The 17,728-nt window shown below is 32.7% G+C and overlaps 2 protein-coding genes across 5 annotated transcripts in view; both read right to left on the bottom strand.

Annotated features, from left to right (window-relative positions):
• The window catches only part of LOC119635699 (sestrin homolog), a 48,495-nt gene extending 39,826 nt beyond the window's left edge, over nucleotides 1-8,669 (bottom strand). The window contains exon 1 of the mRNA XM_038030664.1: nucleotides 8,080-8,669. Within this exon, the coding sequence (XP_037886592.1) occupies nucleotides 8,080-8,130 (51 nt within the window). The 5' untranslated portion in view covers nucleotides 8,131-8,669. The remainder of the gene's footprint in view (nucleotides 1-8,079) is intronic.
• Nucleotides 8,670-8,970: 301 nt separating this feature from the next.
• The window catches only part of LOC119635701 (GATA zinc finger domain-containing protein 5), a 46,227-nt gene continuing 37,469 nt past the window's right edge, over nucleotides 8,971-17,728 (bottom strand). For 3 of the 4 annotated variants that reach the window (XM_038030666.1, XM_038030669.1, XM_038030667.1), the window contains one exon: nucleotides 8,971-9,986. In XM_038030666.1, coding sequence (XP_037886594.1) covers nucleotides 9,240-9,644 — 405 coding nt within the window. In that variant the 5' untranslated portion in view covers nucleotides 9,645-9,986 and the 3' untranslated portion in view covers nucleotides 8,971-9,239. Of the gene's footprint in view, nucleotides 9,987-15,219; nucleotides 15,622-17,728 lie in introns of those variants that run through there. The other variant, XM_038030668.1, reaches the window with a different exon arrangement.

Below are 17,728 nucleotides of genomic sequence, written 5' to 3'. Positions count from 1 at the left end.
TTGCGGACATTTGTGATCTGCTGCTATAAGACGAGGCAAGTTATCTGACCTCACATAAAGTTGGCCAATGTATAGGCTTCTTGCTTTGCCGACTGACGCTTGGCTAATTAACTGCGCCAGTCCCTACCATCTTCGAATACTGAAGAATGATTGCATTCTCTGCGCGCAGATCTTTATAAATGTTCTTACATCCGAGATGTTGCTGTGGCAATTTTCAAATTTACATAAATACTTTGCGAGAATTTAGCAGAAAATTATGCGATTTTCTATAATTTCTTGAAAGCAATAGGTATTCAAAGTTCGTTTCAAGGCGAAAATATATCGAAAAATTTTTTTTTATTTGTTTTTTATAATAATTCAGAAAAACATGTAATATTTGCATGCGTAAACATAGCGTACAAATGTTAATTATTTGTTTATTGTCAGATAATTTTTTAATTTTAATTAGCTTTACAAATATAAATATAAAAATTCATTACTTTTCAGGCTAAAGTAAGTTGAAGGCAATTAAGAACAACCTTCAGAATTATAATAGCTTTACAAATGGACATAAAAATGCGTCATATATATGCGTTATATATATATATATACATATAAGTATATAGGTTAAGAGTCCAGGTTGAAAGAAAAAAGAAATTGTATTTAGCTTCCAGCGAATTTGACGATACGCAACATTTGTTCTCTTTAACGAACACGACATGGACACACTAACACAATAATATGTTGAGAAAACACATTACGTGACGAAGATGAAATGCTTTAGCGTATACTAGTTATTACCAAAAAAAAAAACGAAAAACTTAAAACGTTAGGGTAGATGAAATAGTAGACGTCCTGCTGCGTGCCACAAACCAAAGTTCGTAAAAATTAGTAAGTCAAACACATTGAAAATTGATTATTGTTCCCAAATAAAGATTCACTTTTTATGAAATCCCTTAGGCCTACGTCGTCCAGACTTAGTAAACCGTGCGTCTATTCTGTGGTTAAATTATCATCATCGAATGCTCAGAGATTACCTTATTGCCATACAAAGACTAACTTTTTGTAAAAACCCCTTACGGAGTCACGTCGTCCAGACTTAAATACTGAAAACTAGTAGTAATAGTGCCGTCTAAAGTCGCAACTTTATCAGAATCTTTACACCTACGTGGTCCAGGGTCAGGAATCTACATGATCACTCTGCCGGCAAACTTTCTTTATAAAATACCAAAAAGTAGCTGGGTCGTCTTATCATATATTGTTCTTTGAAAGCATGTTGAACTTTACATCCCATCCAAAGCTTCCACTTCCACTTAAAGCTATGATGCTAGTTTTTACTGGCTTTTGTTGATATGTTATAAAAATGGCGAATGTTTTCCTTAGAACACCTTTTTCACAATCAAGCGGTAAATGAGACATGTTCGTAAAACTATACCGATCGAAGACAGTAAGTATCTTTCGGGAGGTGTCTTTGCTAGTTAAATTCGAGATATTTTCCAAAGCATGGCAGTAGGAGTAACTTAACATTTAATTAACAAATCTCTGAAGAGCGTATGATCTCGCTAATAGATGAAAGCGGCTAAAAAATTGGGTTTCTGCGAGCTTTGAAAATTTCTTTTTTTTTGAATTCGAGTCCTTCGCGCTCCCACGTCGACTATGTGTCTACCTTGTAATTGTCACATCATTTCGTATCCCGATCTAGAATCGATATCATTATAGCTGCAATTGTTTTTTTTTTTTTTGAGAATAACGTTGAAGCGTCGCCCACACAATTCTTCACAACGCTATTCAAAGATAACCTGTTCATCAACCGGGCGGAAGAAACGCATAAGCTTTGAACCTCCAATAGCGAGAGGTAAATGGACGGATAGACTGATTATTGAACAGGCCAGCGAACTAATGGCCATTGTTGCAGTATTAGAAAGCCTTTCGTGCTACTATACCCTTAAATGGAGATCTGAAGCCTACCGAAAAAATTCACACAAAAATCATCTGTTCTTGCACCACATTGCTAAGTAAGTAAATTCATGTTTCTTAACTACTTTTGGTAGCATTGTAAGCATTATTAATATGACGTAAATATTTTGCATAAAAAATTATAAAATTTATATAAATGGAAGGAAAAAAATAAGATAAACAGTGAGATAGAATTTATGTAAACTTAACAAGTGCTACATACATAAAAACGTAAATGTTTTAAAATAGCAATAAAAATAATTAAAAATTAAACTGATAACATATATACATGCATATATACGTATGTATGTATGCGCAGCTATAGACATAAACATTCATTTACTTTTTTTATTGATTTCTGTAATTTTTTATTATTATTATCAGCGTTTTTTTTTTTTTATTTATTTTTTTTGTTTTTTATACGATCGCTTATAACTGTGTTTATATATATATATATATTCGTTTAGAAGTGTTGTCGTCGTCGTCGTCATTAAAAACAATTAAGATGAAATGCATTAAGATTTTTTATGACGGCTGTTGATCTGGATTTAAAAATATTTGTAACAAAAAAAAAAAAGAGAAGAAATAAAAAAAGCAAACATAAATCGCATACACACCTACACCTATAATTATATACACGCATACCTGCATACATACACAAATACTCGGCACACACATTTAAAGAAATTGAATGAAAATGCCCGCAAATTACACCAATAAATATGAAAACACGTTGTAGAAATTTTTACGGCATACGTAAATGTTTTGAGAATTATGTAAAAAATGTTATTCACATTAAGAACAATTTACTTGTTGTTTATAACGCCTTGACACGTTGTTTGCTTTGTATTAATCAACCAACAACAAATAATGAAGGTTTACCTTTATTTTTTCATATGTTAGTAATTAAAAAAAAAAAAAAAACAAAAACAAATAATAAAAACACGAGAAAAAAAACACTAAAAACAAACATTTCATTTTACAATTTTACTAGTCTACCTCTCCCAATATCTATATATAAGTATATGCATATTTATATGCATGCATATATATTTCCATTCATATTTATACTTGCTTTACATTTTCATACCGACATACCGTTATAGTACAAAAGTATTTCACATTTGTCATACCGTTTGCGACCTACGCTGCGGAATACGTAAAAAACAAAGATAATCCTAATCGTAATCTCAAATCAAATCTGTCCTCTTAAACTCAGTCTCTCCCAACACTGTACCAAACGACAGCCCGACCGCAGCAGATGCAGCTCTGCTCTGGTATAGACTGGCGCTCAACGCTCTATTACTACTGATTAATTATAACCATGACAACCAGCTATTAGAAGTTGGAAAGGGTTGACGACAAGAAAAAGAGCGTGCGGCGAACTCGTACACAGGCCAGCGTTGACATTTTCTTTTTCAGAACTTCAGTTTTTGAATTCGATAGCGCGTCACAGAATACACAGATGTTTAAGTTAAAAGACTGGAAAGCCTGATGAAAGATTTGCTTTATTCACGGCTATGTTAGGCGTACGATGCTAAAAGGTGAGATCAAATTCTTCGTTGTTATTTTCAAAGCGTGAAAAAAAAATGCGTGAAGATATGCTTGTATTTGAAAGGCCTTTCTACTCATACGCTTCAATATTTGTTGTAGAACGAAAATTAATCCATCACAACAACAATAATAGAGTGCAACGGTAAGTTGAAAGTATTTTATCAGAGTAAAACGCTAAGTACTTGCCTGGTCATGCGCTCTTTTACTATTGCATCCATGCCGCTTACTGTCATTTCCCTAGTCCCGTTAGTTAGTCCGTATGTGCGTTCATTTGTCTGATTTCTTACGCCGCAGCGAAAACAACTGATCCTCGTAGTTGCTAATTTACCCGATCTTCCATCTACCTATTCTTGTCGCTTTCCAAGTCCTGCATTAAACCACCATGTCCCTGCGTTCAATTTTTTAAAGCCAAGGTAGAAAGTAGGCGTGAGCACAAGTAAACCGAAGAAAGCGAAAAACAAACGAATCTTCGTTTAAGGGGGATTTCCCAATCCTTTAGCGCGTATATGAGATCTTTATGAGATATCTTTTCGAAATACATGATAACATTTAGGGTCCGCCATGCCACTATGAACTGCTGATCGATTTTCATACAATCATCACTATGCATAGATGATGGGTATCCAAAAGTCGCTCTAAGGCATGTGTAGCTCTATCAGTTGTTCATATTTATTATTATTGTCGCTTGTTTTCTTAATTCCTCACTTTAATATTGTTGTCTGAGGTTATGTACAATTTTATTATTTAATTAACAAGAAAAATTATGGCTTACATTTTTTCAATTTTTATTTTTTTTTATTTTCATTTTTCATTGAACAAAAATCATAAAAGTTAAGAAATATTCAACAGAAAATAATGTACATTTTTCATGCATACATAAATGTTATGTATGTTTAACAAACTGACCGACAAAATGAAAACATGTAAAGCTATTTAAAAAAAAAAGTTTTTTTTTTTTTTTTAATTAAAATTTTATTGTTTAATTAATTGCAACCAAAACAGAAAGCAAACCGGCATAAAGCCAAGAATTTGTTATTGTTTTTGTTAATGTTGTTTATATTTATGTCATATATTATTTGACGTTTTCTGTAAATAATTATTATTTGTATTTGTTTTAGAAAACTTGTATGAAAAAAAGTGTGCTTGCGTATGCATATGTATGCGCAGGTACCTGTATGGATGTATTTTTATAAAAATACTTATACTTTCGCCCTTATATTCGACTCTTTCCTCTTCCTCTTCCTCTTCTTCTTCATCGTTTTTTGCATCGCTTGCATTGCTCTTATTATAATACTTTTCATTTGTATTTATAATTAAATCAACAAAAATATATATTGGTTTAAAAATTCAATCTAGAAATCAAAACAAATCTGTTAATACACTTACATACCTGAACTTATGTAAATACAAATACTTGAATATATTATTATATTATATATTTGTAAACAGAATTTTTTTGAATCTATTATTAAGAAATATTTCTCTTACGGTCTAAGGTCATCTTGTTATAAGACATTGTTGACAACGTCGAAGTTACAGTAAGGGGCCGACAGGAACGACGCACGTATTGCGGCCAACAAAATAAGAAATTTCTTACGTTACTATAAACAAATTATTAATGATAGTCAATCAGATGCAATATATTTATTCGATATATGCAACTTAGAACTTGAGATTATTGTTATTCTCAAAATCTGCATTGCTCGACTTAAGCGCCTAAGATGAATGCTATCAATTTAGGGAATAATTTGTACACCTAAACCTTTGGCAATCGGATTTAAAATACACTTAAATGTCGCATACGACCCATTATTGTCACATCTGACAAAGTCAGGAGAAGAAAATACACAGAGCAAGAAGAAAGTTTACATTAACGCCTTACCCATCGCCCATCGTTTATTTTCCACAAAATGATTGAAATATAAGGTTAATATACTCCTTCGGCGGGTTTCCTTTTACACTTTACATCCTTTTCGTAAAAGTCGGAGAAAGCTTAACGCTCTCATATTCAATATATTCGAGTAGGCATTTAAATATATCAGGGAACAATTACTCAAGGAACGCCCCCTATCCGTGTAACACGGTCAGGATTAGAAAGAAGTAAGGAAATAGAAAGAGATGGAAAGCGGTTCTAGCCTAGCGGGCACAGGGCCTAATTGGTGGTATTATGCCTTTACCGACTAATAACTCACTCACTATGGCTACGACTAAAGTAAACTCTTCCGCGCTTGAGATTTGACCCCGCGAGCACTGTCTTGGTTGTCGCGATTCTTATCTACTCGCCCACTCATGCGAACGTGGTGCGGCTACCTCCGATCGCATCTCTATAGATTTGAGTCCCTTCCTCTTCCCTTAAGCTGGGACTACATACATTCTTTGCCCTTCCGGAAAACGAAGATGCTAAGGTACATTTTGAACTTCTGATCAATGGAAAAGGAAAGTGACTCGGATGCAGTTTAAGAAACAATCAGTGCGCGAAAGAAATCGTAGACTGTTAATTATGGAGCCTGTATGGTTATCCCCTTTATAAAGGCATCTGCAACGAATGTGAGAGAAAAGAGCTTAAGTTGAAGTTGATGGTCAAAAGTCTTGCACTTGCAAGTAGTATTCAATGTCTACAGTACACTGACCAACAAAATTAAGCTCCTCTGAACTGATTATTTTTCGCACCTATTTAATACCCGCACACAGTCGGGATACAGTACACTTCTCACTACAGATTTCTAAGGTCTCCGATGGGCATTGAAAAGCCCGCTACCTCTAAGGTTGTATCATTAAGTTTTTACAGCTTGGACATCTGATAGCGGTAATCAGTCGCGTATTGAAAGTCAAAAACAACAAAGATCTCGAATTTTGTGCTCTCAAGAAAAATGTTTAATCAGCAAATTTGGATTTTTTCATGGCTTTAAATATAGCAAACGTAGCGTCACTAAAACCACTCGCAACTTGTAAACAAGTGATCGAAATACACGAAACTTTGATAGGCATCGATTTGAGTTTTTAAGGCGCGTTCTAAAGATTATATAGCTTTTTTTGTTGCTAAATATGACTTCTATCTGTCAGTCCCAATCCCTGCTAACAGATATGATATACAGAGTTTGAGTTACAAACGTGCGGGCAATAATCGAATTATTTTATTTCCTCGATATTTTATGACACGGAAAGTAATAATAGCTTCTCCCGTTTGTTTAAAATAACGCTCTGTCAATTATGTCTCCCGGATGATGAAATTCCGATACCACAGGTGAGGTTTGACACTTTCTAAAACTAATACGAATTTTTTGTTAGTTACGACACTTGTACATGTGTCAGTAACGGAAATTACTGACCGATTTGTAAAGTTAAGTAGAGCCTAATTCCGTGAACAATTCCATTCATGTCCATAATCTAATCTAATCCATTCGCTTTATTGCACCCTACATCACTTGTACTGCAAAGGCATATTAAGTTTGTGAGGATGTATGCTGCATCTTGGGGAACATGAGATAGAGCCACATTTTATTATATCGATCGAAACTTATTTGTCCGGCTGTCCCTCTACAAGCCGCAATTTTTAAAATAATTTTTTATTACACTCTGCACCATTTCCGCTATTGTGTGGGGTCGTATGTGATACTCAAGAGGAGTTGAGATAAACCGACATTTTATTATACCGATCGATTAAGAAAGAGACTAAGGTAGGGAAAGGATTTAAGGTAAAGCAACGTGTTATTACACAGCTCGATTCAGAAGGTGAGTCTGTTACTTATATGTCCGTCTGTCTGACATGTTTTATGGCATGTCGGGCATGTTTTATCAACTTAAAGGCCGCAAAATTTGAAATAACTTTTTACTATATCCTACGTCGCTTGTGGGACAAGGGTATATTAAGTTTGTGCGGATGTATACTGCGCTCAGAAGGACTTGAGATAGAACCATCTTTTTTTACACCGATCGATTCAGAAATTGATTCTAAAGCTTATCTGGAGGCTATCGAAAATAGATCGGCTCGGACGACTTTTTCAATCGTTTCTCATACAAAACCTTAATTCGAAAAGTCATTGCATAAATAATTGTCGGGTATTTAAAGCAGGTGGCGTAGCCCGTCATAATGTTTCTGTTTGTTCTCTAATTCGTTTCAATTCATTTCAATTTCAATTCAACTTCAATTCAGTATTTTTTCAATTCAAATTGTTGTTGCCGTTAAAAGTGCATAAAGCAAAAAAAAAAATTTGTAGTTAATAGAATTACTTTTCCCATCAAAACTTTTGTAACTACTGAGATTTTCTTAATTATAGCGAAATTTAAAATAAAAATATAAAAATAAAAAATATTTCATTTATTAATGGTATAAGGTCGATATACTAAAAATTGATGATTTATGTGTAAATCAGTGAATGCGCGAACAACTCCTCTTTTTTATATGAAAGTTTTAATATATATATATATATATATATATATATATATATATATTTTTTTTTTTTGCTCTAAAGATATTAATTAAATGTCGGAAAATGCATGTATTTGCGTTATAGTTATAGGATTTTCTACGGATGCCAGTGTATGTGAAATGCGCATTAATAAAACATAAAAAATAATGTTTATACTCACTTCTTGACCGATTTGTCCCATATCTGCGTAATAATCAACCATTGAAAACATTTGTTGTTGATAAATTCAATTTATCTATATTTCTTCTGCTTCTTCTGTTGCTTCTCCTTTTTCGTCGTCTTCTTCGTCTTCTGTTGAAGTCTGAAGCCCGCTTTTTCTTTTTTGTTTTCTTTGTTTTTTTTTGTTTTTTTTTATTTTTTTTTTTTTGTTTTTGTTTGTTTTCAAACAACACACAAATACAGGCACAGTGAAAAGCACGCACACACAAAAACGGGCTCTCTAATGGTTGCAGCAGTTAGATTACTACTATTACCAAAAGCAAAGGTATGGTTGGTGCTGCCACGGGTCGACTCGATATGTTACACGAACCTGTTTGTTGTGAGTGGTTTTCAAGTCAGTCGATAGATAACAACGAAAGAAAACAAAATGTTTAATATATGCTGTCAGTGGTCACTGGAACAACAACTATGACTGCTACGTCAAGTTAATCAAAGCGATTTAAGGCTTGTAAGTAACTATTTTTCTCTTTCCAATTTTCTGTTTAAGTTTTAAGTTTTTTCTTTTGTTTTTGTTTTTTTTTTTTATTTTTTTTTATTATTTTTTTTTTTTATTCGTTTATTTGTTTGTTTGTTTGTTTGCTCCTTTTCTTTTCTTACAAAGTGGGACACAGTTTAAATGGTTCGCGTAAAGCAAACCCACACACTAATACGTTTCACGTCTAAACTCGGTATTAGAAGTTTTCTGACTTTCAAGTAAATTTCACTAGATTGCTATATTACAACAACAATGTGTAATAATTGCTGGCTTACAACTTGACTACTACCACTTTAACCGGTTCAAAACCTTTTTTTTTCTTTTTTTTTTTTTGTTGTATTATTTTTATTTATTTAGTTTTTTTTTTTTTTTTTTTTGGTGTTTTATTTTCCTTGGCCAAAGAGTTTTTCTGTAGCTTTCTGTAGCTCTTGTACGCTTTGGATTTTGTTATTATGGCTGCGGCGCCGCTGCTTGTCTCGTAAGGTAAGGTAAGCGACGATTACGATAAATTTTTCACCAAGTCTTTGACTGTTTTTAACTTGTTAGCTGTCAGCGTCACTTTTCGTTATAGCGACTCAAATTTGACATTTTCAAGTCCCGAGCTTTATGCGCCTTTGGGAATCGAACTAGCAAACGCTCGTAATGATTATTCTATCGCTTGTTCTTAACGTTTTTGCTATTACTGTTACTGTTATTGTTGGCTCGTGATTTAAACGTTTGTATGTATAGGTTTCACGTTTTATTTTGATATGCCTTTGACGTTGTTCTTGGTGCTGTTGCCAGTCTTCTTGTTGTCGTTGCTGTTGTTGTTGTCGTCGCTGTTGCAATTGGTTTTGCTTTTGCTGCTGGCCTGTTGCAAATGATTGCGTTCGCAATTGTACGCCTTTCCTTTTATTATTATTATTATTATTATTCTTATTATTGCTATTATTGTTGTTATTATAAAAGTGGAAGCTGTTGCTGCTACCGCTACTAGCAATCGTTGTAGTCGAATTTTCGTTATAAATTTGTTGAATTTTACTTGTAATCATTTGTATTTTCCACAAGTTGTAAGTTTAAGAACTCCGTATCCGGGGCAGAGGGGCAACAAGGAAGAGAACAAGCAAGCAAGGAGAGCAAGAGGTGGCGATGGCAGGCGCTTTTCTATATATTTTGTATTTATTTGTTTTTTATTTATTTTTTTATTTATTTCTTATTTTCACTTCAAATTTCAAGTGTTTTTTTTTTTGTTTGCTTGTGTTGCTGCAAGCGAAGACCTTTAAGTGCCCTTAACTGGAATTAAGCTTCCTGAAGGGTTATTTATTATTTAGTTTCGAAAGGTTTTCTCAATTCGAAGGGATTAATTAGTATACGTGGGCTGTGACGTAGTAGTCCTACAGTAGATACCAGAAATAAAATGCAAAAAAAATATAAAAAAAAAAAAATATATATATATATATATATATATATGTTTATGTGGGTGCGTGTGTATGTAAAAAAAAATAAAAATAATATTATAATTATATAAAAAATTTAATCAATTAATTAAATTATTAGTATTCAAATGCGCCGTGTACGTGTTTCGCTTACAGTAAATACATAAATGCAAAATTATATTAAGTTATAATAATTGACTTTTTGGCCTGTTGCCAAGTGCCGTTGTTTAGATTAAAGTACATTCGTTCGTGCATTCGCTCGCATATAAAAGTTTTATGATGAACAAAGGCTTCACACTGGCGCAATCATTTTCTGCATTATATCTGATAAAATTTTTTTTCTTTTATTTATTTATTTTTATTTATTTATTTTTTTTTTTTTTTGTTTAATTTCATATATAAATAATATCTTATCTTATTTCCCTCACTTTATTGCCGTTATGATTGCTGAACTGTGGTTGAGAAACTCAATTATGCTTAGATCCATCTTTTCAAGTTAATAAGCGAAGATGGAAAATCCTACGGATACCCTAGCGTCTTAATAACTTTCTGTTCCATGACGAAATTTAATAACTTGCTAACACGACTTCTGTTGCGTGTGGTCGCAATACTTAAGGGACACTTACTATCTAAAGTATCTTTTGACTTCTACTTATCAGCTTTCAAGTGTTTCAGCACAAAATGACTCGAAAAATGTTAGATCCCTAAGACGATTTCTTTCAAATCGCTTCCAATGAAGTTCTTTCAACAGACAGCTTGGACAGACATTAAGAATCTGCGTTACAAATATCAACAAAGTCAAAGAGTTTGCACTTTTCAAACGCCAATTAACTTAAAGAGATCTTTTAGATATTGTTGGCACTGCTGGTATACAAAAAGGATCAATACCAATTAATTTGAAGGATGATTTGTCCTTGTCTCAGGTGTTTTCTCCTCTTCTTTTTAATAGTTTCGAACTTGTTTGGCATAATAATAATAATGTGGTGTTGGGATGCGAAAATAAATGCTTTCTACAAGCGATCATAATCTCAAATGTATAATTATTAGCTACGAAACTTGAATTTATGCTTATGATCTGGAAATAGCTTAAGAATCAAGGAAAGGATGAATCAAGAACAAAAAAACTCGTTGCAGGAAGATTGTCTGAAGAAAAAACAAACGCTGCTATTACTAACTCAATCAGGCGTGTATCTCGAAATTTATGTCAACCGTTCACTACCAACCCACATTAATATCATAGAGCGGGTATTTTAAAAAAATGCAGTCTCATTACTTTTTGTTCACAGTAGTGTATCCTTTCTGTCAATAACAATTTTGAAAGTTTTTCCCGATACCCGAAACATGACAACATTGTAGGAATTATTCATCCATTAGGAGAATGGCTTCAAATCGTCTAAGTCTTGGATTCTACAGATGGCATTGGTCTATACGATGTTTGCTTCAGAGCAGGGCTAGGCAACTTTTTTCGTAAACGCATCAATTTTAAGTCTCATATCGCCGCGACAGCCAGAACAAGATCCAGCTATTGTTAAAAATGCGAAATTCTGCACCAGTTTACGCATCACATTTCACATTTGATAGCTGCACAGCTGAGCCGGAAGTGAAAACAGAGTGCTATGTGCGAACAAATAGAGTAATGCCTGCTTTAGAGTCCTGGCCAAGTTATTTGAATTTTTAAGGGATCGCTTAAAGGTAATATTATCAAACGAGCTCAGCACTTTCTGTTAATAAATTCAGAGCATTTTACTACAGAGCTTTACTACTTGCAATCGCTATGATTGCCTGATATAGTCAGTTAGACATTGCCTGCTGCCAGTGGTTTGTTTTGTACGCTTCCTCCTTATTTCCAGCAACATTATAGTATACTTGTATGTGCGTATATATATTTGTCGGTGGAAGTATGCAGCAAATTGTGTTATCTTCGTTCAGTTATAGTGCGTGGATTATCCTCCTTCCACATTACTGTTTGCCTCTTAAGAGATGCTCCTAGATCTCTTTAATTTTCCCACATAGAGGTTGGCTGATACAAATTCGGTAAATTATTTTTGCTCAAATCATGTGCGGGCTCCGAAAGAAAGGCTTCTTCTTACACCTTACACAGTTTTCTTAGGTTGATTTCGATTAATTTCGATTATTTAAGTTCTTGGCGTCGTCGTGACCGATGGTAACTTATCACAATTTCTTTTAATATTTCGATGAGTGATTTCCCAATTGCATAGTGCGTCTTGTGCAATTCCGGTAGGAATAGCAAACATTAACTTTAACAAGTAAGTGCTAACGAAAATGTATTGCAATCGAATCGCATCCATTTTTGAATATAACTTTTGAAGATAGATAAAAAAAAAAAAGAAGCACCAAAGACTGGCTGGTCGTCAGCAGTTCTTTTGAAAAAAAAAAAAAAAAAAAAAAAAGAAAGAAAACACGAAAGAGCAATGTTTAGCTCTCGCTTCTCTCAAACCAGCAAATGCTAACTGATAGAGAAATCACCATAAATCGCGATTGATTCCAATCATGGCAAATGTAGACAATGTACAACTGTAACCTATGCTTTGCGATTCGTGCCCTAAACAATTTTTTATAAAAAATTTTTATTACTAACAATAAAATTTGAAATTTAATCATCTCTAGAAGAAAAAATATCTTTAAAGAAGTTTTTAGAAACTCGTATTCAAAGAAAAATGTATGTTTCACGTGAATGTACGCTTGTGCTGGAAGGCTTTTGTTTTTGCTTTTGTTTTGATTTTTGTTACAAATCGTTAGTAAGCATTTTGACCGTTAGTCTATGTTTATCAATATATATATAATTAATACATTTACGCTACTACTAACATTTATCTTGCAACTCTTTTATTACAGAGTGTATTAAGCTTGGACGGATGTTTGTAACATCGAGAAGAATTCGCTCATTTTTCATTATAAGGATTTAAGCTTGTCTGTCTGTCTGTCTGTCCGTCCGCCCAGGCAACAGTCTCATCTATCTTATATATTCTGCTTAATCTGTAGTTCAAAATTTGTGACAGAATTTAGCAAAATCTGGCATACGGATGATGTATGTTAACCCAAGGATGGGCTTTGTCGGCAAAGGATGCAATTTAACGCCTAATTTTCAAATGAATTTGAAATCTAAATTGATGTGAAAGTTCTAGATCGGTCGGTTACTGTTTTTTGCAACGGCTCCCCATAATGGGAAATTTGTTCTACATAGATCTATTTTTTGTATCTTCATTCCATAAAAGGATTGATATGACAGCAACGTCTTCATTTCGTAGTGCCAAGTGATCCACATTGGGAATTTTCCATTAAAATTAAATATACCAAATACGTTTATTTATTGGGGCTCCCATGAAAGGGAAGCCTTCGTACGACAACACGGACTAACTACTAATATTTCATAGCGTAAGCTAATCCATTGTAATGATATCACAAAATAAATTAACTACACCAAATTTAGGCTACATAGTAGGTCTACTTTTTTTGTCCGTCATTCCATTTAAGGGTTCTCATGAAAAGTAAATCCTTACATAATATAAATATAAAAACATTTAGTTTATAATATATTGTGATAAGAATTGCCCTTAAACAATAATTTAAAATATACGTCCCGTTCCCGTGGAAGAGCTGTGATGAAGTAAGTCTTCATAAAGGAAGAGAGTCTGCTTTTTAGTATTCCATAATGAAAATGGATGAACAATATGATTATGGATATATATAAGCCAAAGGCATAAAGTCTAGGACTAAACACTAGGCTGAGCATTAGGAACTAAGATTATTGCCTTTTTTTTTTTAAGTTAAACCCGATGGAAGCACATCTTCGAGTGCTAGAGAGATTTTCACATTCACAAAGCAAATATTTAAGTGTAATATTTTGGCTACAATTGCAGAAAGGTGGAGCAGATTTGGTTAACTGCAATACTAGGGCCAAATTCTTGCAATTACTTCTCTCCTAATTGGCTACAGAGCAAAACAGTAAAATATTTATTAAGAAAATTAATCTCGTCAAACTTGGATCATATCAGTTCAAGTAGAGTTTTCAGTGTTTTTTTCATGGAAGTAAAAGAAGCCGAGGTTGAGCAGCGTCGGCCTTTTCCCACAATAATATATTTATGTCTGCTTAGAGGAGGAAAAAAAAAAAAGAAAAACTTTTAATCGACAGAATGGAAAATGGAATATTTTTGCCTTTGCCGTTTGATTATCATATTTAAGCGGTACCGGAGGGCACTGGAAATTTAAGGAGACCGATAAAAATCGTATGTTAAGGACTAAAAGTTTGGAGTTGAATATGTTCTGTCAGGTGAAATAATTCCTCAAGCGCTTCTTTAAGAGATTTATGTATGTATGTAAGAGATATATGTATATATATGACAGTACATATATATATATGAGTTAGAGACAAGAAATATGAGTTCGAGACTTTAATAAATTTATAAACTCTTGAACACTGCAGACTTATGCCCATCATCCTGTGTGTCCATCTGCCTATAGGCTACGGTAAGTTGACATAGGTTATAACAGAGTAATGCAATACCATTCACTTCAATCTATAAGTATTCCTAACGCGAATGACTCTCAGTAACTCAACTCAACTGCAACTGCAAGCATTTCCTAGGTTACCTAAGTTGCCATCGACAAAATGCTTTGCTCAAAAATCTGTTAAAATCATTTACAAGCACCGTTGAAATATTTCCGATCGCACTACTCACGCACAGCCCACAATTATTCATAGGCTTAAGAACTGATAATATATTTAATGAAAATATTTTTAAAATTTTTGCATATCCTTACGACAGGAGAAACATATCGTTCCCTTATTAAAATCTCTTTGCCCTGAAAGCCAGAAAAGAAAACGAATTCTGTTAACAATTTTGTATTTAGTCAATGCCTTTGCGTAAGGATTTTATTTTGCTGCTGCAATGTGACTTTATTCAAAACGCTTAAGTAACGTGATTTGCTTTGGTTAGGATGTCCTTTAGTGATTACGCTTAGCTTAGCTAAGTTTTACTCTGTTTAGGAAGCCCTTTAGTCCTTAATACTCCGGATTTTAACGCTTTTGATTGTCTTTTGATGTTTGTAAAATTAAACCAAAAAAAAAAAGAATTTGTTCGTTTTTAAATAAAAAATTTAATCATAAATTTCTTAATAATATTTTTTATGTGCAATAATTGTTTAATTTTTCATATAAGAAAATACTTACAATTTTATTTTAATAAAACTCTATTCTTTTTTAAAATTATTATTTCATTCTGTTTTTTTTTTTTTGATTGTGTAAAAAAACGACATATGAAACAAATCTAATTTCATAGTAATTTAAAAAAGTCAGTTAAATATCTCTAGACACACACGCGCCACCACAAAGAGCTTTGAACGCGAAAATATATTTAGAGAAAGAAAAGAAAAAAAAACAAAAAAACAAATGTGCCGTAAAACGTCACCCACACGTTTGAAAACAATTTTTATTTTTGAATTTTTTTTTTTTTTTTTTTTTTTTAACGAATGAAAAAAGTTTTTTGAAAAAAATTTCTTTTTATAAGAGCGAGCAAATAAATGTATGAAACTGAACCGATCTGAACGACGTGTATGTTCAGAATGAATGTATGAAATGATTTTCAGCACAAAAAGCACCGAAAAAAAGCATGAAAAGTTCCCACACTGATTAGGCAGGCTGTTTGAAAGACAGTTGTGTTGTGTGCGGTAGCGCTCTTACACATATGTATTTTTACTTACACATATGAATTCATAAAAAAAAAATACATTAAAAAAAAAAAAATAAAAAAATAAATAAAACAAAACACAACTCACGATGTTATGCAGAAGATTCAGATAAATAGATGAACAACAACAACAACAACGACAACAAGAATTATACGGCAAATGGTACATTTAGTGGAACGTTTAGTTTGAGTCAGTAATGTAAATATATGCAAATTGGAGATATATGTGCATATGTGTATATATATATATATATATATATGTGTATGTGTGTGTGTATGCGCGTGCGTATGTGTATTTGTGGCTGGCCGGCGAAAATGCGGTTATAGATGGTGCAGTAGAAGAGCAGTACAAACGTAACCACATGCAAATCAATTGAAATATTGTGTAATTGATGTATGCGACTGCATATCATTGTATGTGTATATAAATGCATGTACGTGTACGAATGTCTGTACATGCCATTGTTATTGTTGTTGTTGTTTTTGTTGTGCATAAGCGGCAGAATATTTGAGATTTTCGTTTTCTTTGCTTACTCGTTCTTTTATTGCTATTTTAACACTTGACGCACTTGCTTGCTACCCATACATATATACATACATACATACATACATACATACATACATGCATACATATAAGCATGCATGCATATATATATATATATGTATATATATATATATCGCTACATATGAACCTAACAAATGTCGTATAAGTTGAAAACATTTATACGCATGTATGCTGCGTTCAACATGTATGAATTTACTTACGTATAATGTATCTTTGCGCGTTTCAAGATTTAACAAATTTACTTAAAACTGATGCAATTGAAACATTTAATTACAAAAACAAACTAAACGAAATGCAACGAAATGAACAAAAACAAAACAAAACATTTGCGCAACAACAATAACAACAATAATAATAAGTTAAACCAACTTATAAAGTACAACAACACAAATAACGCCAAATAATGATAAAAAAAAAAGAAAAAAAACAACAAATCTGGTTTGTTGGCAGCAGATGCTAAATGTTGTCACCGCAAATTGAAGCTATAAAATAAATACAGCAACAACACAAAACGGCCTTAAAGTGTTATTTTGTTGTTTTATCAAAAAAAAAGAAAAAAAAAAAAGCAAAAAATAAAAAGACAACAACAAAATTGATGTTAGTTGTTGTTGGTGTATTGTGTAAACACGCACATCTGTGCGGCTAATGTTGTGAAGAAGTTGTTTTTCTGTTTGGTTCTTATTTTCTTGGTTTGTTAACGATAATGATAATGATGATGACGATAATGCGGTAACTAATTACGATGATAATGATAATATTGCTAACGTTAATGATCCGTACGTATATGCACTTTAACTACAAAAAAAAAAAAAAAATAAAAAGAAGAAAAAATGATAGGAAAACCAAGGCACACACACAATAATAAATTTAGATTTTTATTAAAAATATTTGCAACAGATGACTATTTTTTCTTTTTTTGGATGCAACAAATTTTGCTACTGGTTGTTGTTATTGTTATTGTTTAAATAAATCAAAAATAAGTGAAAGTAAAATACATCGAAATGAATGGAGTCATCGACTTGCCATACAACATACAGCTATGATTTTACCAAGAATGGAGACGAATTTGAAAAACGCAGAGGTCAGAATAAAAGTGTTATTAATATTGTTTTCTCTTTTGTCGAGCCTACCCATCCATAAGAATAATAATAACAATAATAAATAACAATTAATTCGAAGAATTATACCAACACATACACAGCACTAGAGTAAAATAAATTAAGTAGGGACTCGCGGCACAAGAAATCAAAATAATTCGAAGAATTATGTCGGCATTAAAATGTTTATCTATTAAGTACATAAACGATAATAAGAAAAATTTTTAGATCTAAATGAAGAAGCAGCAGTTACACGAAAGCCATAATAAATTTGTAAATTGAATTAAGAAGCGAATGTAAGCAGAAGAACAGCTCGGGTAATTACATTTG

This window comes from Glossina fuscipes, unplaced genomic scaffold (assembly GCF_014805625.2).
Source record: "Glossina fuscipes isolate IAEA_lab_2018 unplaced genomic scaffold, Yale_Gfus_2 27, whole genome shotgun sequence".
In the NCBI taxonomy this organism is placed as follows: Eukaryota; Metazoa; Arthropoda; class Insecta; order Diptera; family Glossinidae; genus Glossina; species Glossina fuscipes.
Note: the sequence above shows the minus strand (reverse complement) of the source record. Positions and strands in the feature narration are given on the sequence as shown.